At 35.2% G+C, this 6,659-nt stretch overlaps 1 protein-coding gene across 3 annotated transcripts in view; it reads right to left on the minus strand.

Moving 5' to 3' along the window:
- nup214 (nucleoporin 214) overlaps nt 1-6,255 on the minus strand; it is a 24,521-nt gene extending 18,266 nt beyond the window's left edge. For all 3 annotated transcript variants that reach the window (XM_024298702.2, XM_024298701.2, XM_024298703.2), the window contains exons 1-10: nt 6,065-6,255; nt 5,303-5,492; nt 5,061-5,212; nt 4,629-4,827; nt 4,478-4,548; nt 4,315-4,378; nt 4,055-4,158; nt 3,653-3,759; nt 3,460-3,526; nt 3,063-3,186 (exon numbers count right to left, since the gene is read on the minus strand). In XM_024298702.2, coding sequence (XP_024154470.1) covers nt 3,063-3,186; nt 3,460-3,526; nt 3,653-3,759; nt 4,055-4,158; nt 4,315-4,378; nt 4,478-4,548; nt 4,629-4,827; nt 5,061-5,212; nt 5,303-5,492; nt 6,065-6,106 — 1,120 coding nt within the window. In that variant the 5' untranslated portion in view covers nt 6,107-6,255. The remainder of the gene's footprint in view (nt 1-3,062; nt 3,187-3,459; nt 3,527-3,652; nt 3,760-4,054; nt 4,159-4,314; nt 4,379-4,477; nt 4,549-4,628; nt 4,828-5,060; nt 5,213-5,302; nt 5,493-6,064) is intronic.
- Between the last annotated feature and the right edge of the window lie 404 nt (nt 6,256-6,659).

Below are 6,659 nucleotides of genomic sequence, written 5' to 3' on the forward strand. Positions count from 1 at the left end.
AAGACACTGTTATATTTACTTTTAATGCATTTAGTTTGAAAAAAATTATCTGCATTTATATGGGCAGCACAGTTCTAAAGATGCATGAAGTGGCGGAAAACAGCCCACCGTCTTCCTCTTCTTGCCAAACCCTCAAACCTTTCTGCTCCTCACACCCACTTCCTGTACTGCATAAATCCAGAGACAAAATCTCATCTGCAGAATTTAAATAACCTCCGTGGCTCAAATGGTGTTTATTAGAATAGGCAGCCACTGATTTGAAGTCCCGCTCTGATCATCTTTTGATCAAATTTCAAAGTGTTCCTAGTGATCTTTTAATTGGGATTTTACCATTTTTAACCAAAATTATTTTAAAAAAATCTGTCAGTTTCTAGGACATAGATTCTGCAGAGCGGCAGTAGTTTATTTGAAATTTGGCTTTGAGTTGTGGGCGGGACTGTTGGCGTGGCAACCCCGCCCCTCTTCCCATCACTCATAAATGAGATCTTTCTGTTTACATATTCTCCCACTAGCTTACAGCAAGAATAGAAAAAAAACGAAGACGTACATGGATCCATTTGTCTTCAAGCAAGGAGCTTGTGGCCTACCCAGCGTATATTCCACATAACAGATTTGCTTTTTTCAAACAGCATTTTTTCTAAAAAGAATACTCTTTATACATTTCTTCCATCATCAGAGAAATGGCACAAGGACAAGTTAAAACACACAAAAAAATATTTTTATCCGTTTGTCTTTCATTGGTAGATTTTAATGGAGTTTGAAGGATTTAAGATTTTTTTTCCTCAACAACATATTTTTTTATGCTCATCAAAGTCATTGTTTTGAGGCTTTTGAGCCACAGGTTTCTTCTCCCTGAAGGGGACAACTGAACACAAATTTGCCAATTCTTGCAGTGTTTAGTTTTATTTGGTGTTTAGAGACAAAGTACATTTTCCCCCCATTGAAATGCAGAAACTAATCACTTTTTTTTGTTGTCAAAGCAAAGTTTGAAGCCAAATTGAGAAGAGAGGAGACTAATGATAAAAGAGAAAAAAAAGAAAAACAAGAGAAGTGTGAGAAAAGCTCATCAGCATTCTGAAACACAGTTGTCTGAGCTTTGTTGCTTGTTATGGTTCCCAAGCCATTTTTAATTAGAGAATTTTTGTTTTGCGTACAAATTAGGTTTTTTCCATTACGCCCTGTGCTTTGTTTACATACATTCTGAACAGACTATATTTGTGGTGCACTGTTGCTCGAACTGCATTCTCTTTCTGGATGGAGAAGTAGTTCTCAGAGGGAGCAGTGAGAGATGTGACTAGACAGCAACAGCAGTTCTACGTGAATGTCTGGCAGACTGGGCCAGTTAAGATAAAAGAGTGCACTGAGACGGCAGCTTATCATTATTCTTTGCGCATGCTGCAATACAGCACTGCAGTGGATGCTGTATGCACAAAGCAGCCTGATGGAGCCGAGCTTCATCTGATCAATACAAAAGTACAAATACAAAACATTCCCAGGAAAAAGAATAAAGAATAATAGATACAGCTGAAAGAAAGTAAACTTTAATATCACACAAACTCAACAAAAGTTAACTTTTGTCTTTCTATGTGTGCAGTAAAAGGGCTATTTTCCAACATCTATTTTCAAGGTGACACGACTGAACCCCAGCAATCCAAAAATAAATGCAGTTAATGGAAGAAACCAACTAAACCTCCAAAAAACTGCTATAAATGTGTTATATTCACCTGTTATGACTCTGCACGAGTTAAATTCTATATTAAAGTCAATAGAACTACTTCATTCATTTTTTTATCAAAGGTTTATGCTGATGAACACAGAGCTGCAGAGGAAACCATATATAAAACTGGTTCTGCTACATTGCCAGTCTGACATTTTTCCACACCAAACTGACATTTTTTAGGGTTGTCACTTTATCACGTTATCACGATTAATTAATTATAGGCATTTTTGCGCATTAGTATTATTATTTTTTATTTTTTTTTATAGTTGTTTAAATTCAGTCCAGAATACGTTAAAAAATCTTGTATTGTCCAGGCAGAGCAAAGAGATATTCTTACGAGGACAAGTAAAAACAAAGACATAAATAAAGTAAACGTGTGAAACCATATCCATACAAATATATCTGCATAACCCTATAGAGCGATATGAACGCATACATATGTCTGCATATATTAATATACATACAATTAATAAACAAATCAAATCAGACAAATCTTATGCTTTTTTATTTCCAACTAAGTTCAGAATTTAAAAAAAGATAAAAAGGGGAAAGGCTGCTGTTATCATCAAATAAAATCTGGTCCCAGTATTCTTTTTAAAAATCGCATTTATCTCATTCTTGCTTTCGATGGTTACTTCCATCTTAGAGCACACCTGAGGGCATTGTCTTTCTCAAAAACCTTGGTCATTTAGGAAAAATATGAATATTAAATTCGAACTTCATTGCTAAATTTTTAAGATTATTTACTTATTTATGCAAAAGCAGACCATTTCAAACGCAGTGCGTCACGTTGTCATGGTAACATCTCCAGCACGCACCGACCACTTTCTGCTCGCGCTCCCTTTTTTAAAAAGTGCAGCAGGGGTTTAAATGGAATACCTCAAAATGAGGCTTTTCACAGCAGTTATTAGTTTTAAAAAAATGTGATTAAAATGGATTAAGTACAGATCATGATTAATCAGTTGGACAAAAAATTAATTGCATGACAGCACTAATATTTTTTAAATCAAATTTTCACAAAGCTTGACCCTAAATTTGATTTTATTACCTATGAATTTTTGCTGTCGTTTTTTTCCTTAATCTCTCATGTAGTTAAACATTTGTTCTCTCAAGCACAAACACACACATCAGCATAAATTTGAAAATAAATTAAAAAAAATAGAGGAATGCCTTTAAAATCGGATAAATGTACATATCACCTCACTTCTAAAGAGGCTGAACAGAATCAGGACTCAACTTTTTCCCCAAACGTTTTTTTAGACAAAACGACTCTCTGCACATGATATGAAACTGATGTTATCCAAAATCAATTTTTTTAACTTGAAAAGCAGAAGCCACTTACTAATGTAGATCTCCTGCTGGCTGGTGTAGTCTATTACCAAACCAAGAGGAAGAGTGTCTTCGTTTGACTCCGTCACCCGAAGTTCCGCCCTGCTCGCGTCTTCAAGGATCCAGAGTTCCCACATCTACCAGGAGAAAAAAACGTAAACCAAAACGTGAAAACAAAGAATTATCATAAAAACTGAAAATTTCCTAGTTAGTATCTAAAACTTTCCACTCCCTGAGGGGATGGGCAAAATGTAACAAACAAGTGTCACACACTCAGGTGTATTGCACCCAAACAGAACTGATCACAGAATTAAAACAAGAGAAAGCGTTTGGAGGAACTTTCTTTTATTGTTATACTGACATAAAAGTCGAATGTCTTTATACTTAACTTTTTTTTTTTTTAGTTTTACCTTGTCATCTTGTCTTGCAATGACGCTGACCTCAATAGAAGCTGCTGATGCTGCAAAAACAAGGTCCCTGGATGAAAGGCAAAGAGAGCCAGGCTTTACATCAACTTGACATGACATAAAAAACTGTATTAAACTTGAAGGAATAAAAATACACCTTTTAAATTATGTGGCTTTAAATAAAAATGATCCTTACCAGTCCTCTATGTGACTGAGGAAGTAGTGATGTTGTCGTTCGGTGCAGGTGCCGTACACTATGTCACCAAAATTCAGATACTTGGTATCCACTTTCTCATCCTTTTTCTACAAAAGTACAACAAAAAACAGTTGTACTGTTCAGATGAGCTTTTTGAGTTATGGCATAAGAAACATCTATTAAAATTATACCTGATACCCTGTAGCCCTGAATCAAGAATACTGATCTAAATCTAAGACTTTGTGAGTCCGACACAATAACTGCATTATCTCTGCATTGCAGAAACAAACCTGAGTGATTAAATAAAACTGGATTTGTGTTGGTGCTGCAGTACTGAGAACTACAGAGGAAAGACATATGGTTGATTGAATCAAGCAGATCACAGATGTTTGTCAAACTCACAGGGAGGGAGACCAACACAAGTTCAGGAGGGGTTTCTAAAGACCCATCGGCAGCAGCATATGTCACCGCAAAGGCAAATGTTCTCAGCCAGAGCACATCCAGAGCTGCAAGACATGGAGAGAGAGAGAGACATTGGCTTCAAAGAAAGATGGAGCAGTAATTATCAATACCACAAATTTAAAGTTTGCAGATGACATGCAATACACTGATACTGCTGTCTTTTTGTGTTTGGAACTTCAGAAATTATGTGGCCATCCTACCCTTGACAGGGTCCTCTGAGGTGTAGAAGGGTGGACACGGGATGACTTTCTTTTCCTCCAATGCCTTAAAAAAAGAAAAAAGAAAAAAAAAAAAGCGAAAAAATCTTTAACATTTTTAAAGAACCAAAAGAAATACAATTTTAGTTACGTTGAATTCACTCACTGGTGTATATTGACTAACAGTGCCATTCATCTTTCCTGCAGCAACCTGCTTTCCTTTTGGGCTCCAACAAACTGAAAAGTGGAAAAAGTTGGATGAATTTTAACTTCATAAAGAATTTTAACCAACAAACCACATCAAAAGTCAAACTCACTGCATGTGATGCCACTTGTGGAAGGCAGCTTAGCCTGCACTTTGACAAGATCTGCAACATCCAGAATCATCATGCTACCATCAGACAAACAAGCAGCCAACATGGAGACATGTGCTGGATTCCATTTCAGATCCTGCAGCAAGGTGCCAGGCTGCACATCCGGCCGGAAGCTTGCAAAGGGCAACTTTTGCGTTGATTTCTGAGAAAAAAAAATATTTTACACTCAGATAAATTTCTTTTAGAAAATTCACATAACCCATTGAATTTGTTAAGTGAATTATTTTTCCTATTAGGTAAAGTGGGATTTTTTTTCTATCAGCAAACCAACAGCGTAAGTACCCAAAATATCAATAGCAAAAGGATTAGTGACATTACCACAGTTAAACCTGATTTTTAAAACATCAAACAGTAAAAAAGTACTTAAGTAGTTACCCCATTGATGAAGGTGCGAACATCATAAAATGTGAGACACAAATTCTCCTCTGCCACACCGCAAACTGACAAAGTAAGTTCATCACAGCTGAGAGCCAAATGATGCAGAGCCAACTCCACAGTCACTGTGGCTAATGCTGGTGTGCCCTTTACTACACACAGGATAAAACACATAAACAGGAGTTAGACAGATGTGCATTTGTATAATAAGTATTAAAGTTGTTGTGTAAACATCTCCTTACCTATGCAGCCGGGATCAGCTTTATCAGCACAAAGAATGTCTTTAGTCAAGTAGACTTTAAATGTTCTGCCGAGTCCCACGAATGTCAACCCGTATTTGTTAGAGACGGTAAGGAGACTGGATCTGTCCTTAGGCAATTGGTCTGGTGGCTTAAAAACTTCAACTTTATTCAGCTGACGAAACTGAAAGTCCTGCAAAGAAAATCATATTTATGTGTTTAAAGTTGATGTTAATTATTTGATGATAGTTATTTTTTGAAGCTAAGAGTCAAATGTCGAGCTCATTATGTAGCTTCAAGACAAAACTTTACAAACATAAAATATATATATATTAATATTAAATTCACAATAAACATAAAGTAACCAAAAGGTAACCATAATAAGTAAAATAAATAAATAAATGAATAAGCAATAAAGTCCTGTGAGGTTAAAATTACAACCAAAACATTCTATTTTCACCATTTATACTGTTATGCTAAATGCTACAACCTAGCATGTGAAGCTAGCTATAAACCTATTAGCGTTGCAAACACTATTTTTTTCGAAATAAAAACGTGTATTAGAGCTTAAAAAAAGAATTCAGATAGACCTAATAATATATATTATATGGTGTTATGCGCAGTATATACTGGTGAAAAATAGGTAAATTTAAGTTCTACCACCTGGCTAACTAGCTAAGCTAGCCGCAACCAATGAGTTATAGAGAAACATTAGCTTCCTTATGATAGCCTAGCATCATAAATATTTGTTAAAAAATAACCAACCTTCATTAACCTCTCCGGAGGAGAGTCTGCATCGTCACTCATTGTGGATTGAAGCTATTTCCTTTCCACGAAGTTGTTTAGTTCTTTAGTTTCCCAAGTTTTGACGAGCCGCATCTGAAAACCACATCCGCGCGGCTTTGCAGTAGAGAAAAAGATAACAGGCTGACGAATCGATGCCAGAGCTTCCTGTGACGTCAACACTTAGCTTTCTTACCCGGAAAATAAAATAAAATAAAATAAAATAAAACTTTTAATTTTTGTCATATACTTACACTTGTGCAAATTAACAACAAATTATGTATATGGTCATTATTTTAGTGGTAAATGTATTTATTTGTTTGTTTGTCTTTATAATTACCAAATAACTAAAGATCAACAAACAGTAAATACCTTCAGAATTTTTATTTATTTATTTTGGTGACAAATATATGACCAGTATGACATTTTCTAAATGATACACCCAATTTAATTTAATTTAATTTAATTTAATTTAATTTAATTTAATTTAATTTCATTTCATTTCATTTCATTTCATTCCAACAACACAAATACACACTTGTCTTAGAGATATTTTTGTCATTGGGAAATCTTTAAT

Source organism: Oryzias melastigma, linkage group LG12, assembly GCF_002922805.2.
Source record: "Oryzias melastigma strain HK-1 linkage group LG12, ASM292280v2, whole genome shotgun sequence".
Lineage (NCBI taxonomy): Eukaryota > Metazoa > Chordata > Actinopteri > Beloniformes > Adrianichthyidae > Oryzias > Oryzias melastigma.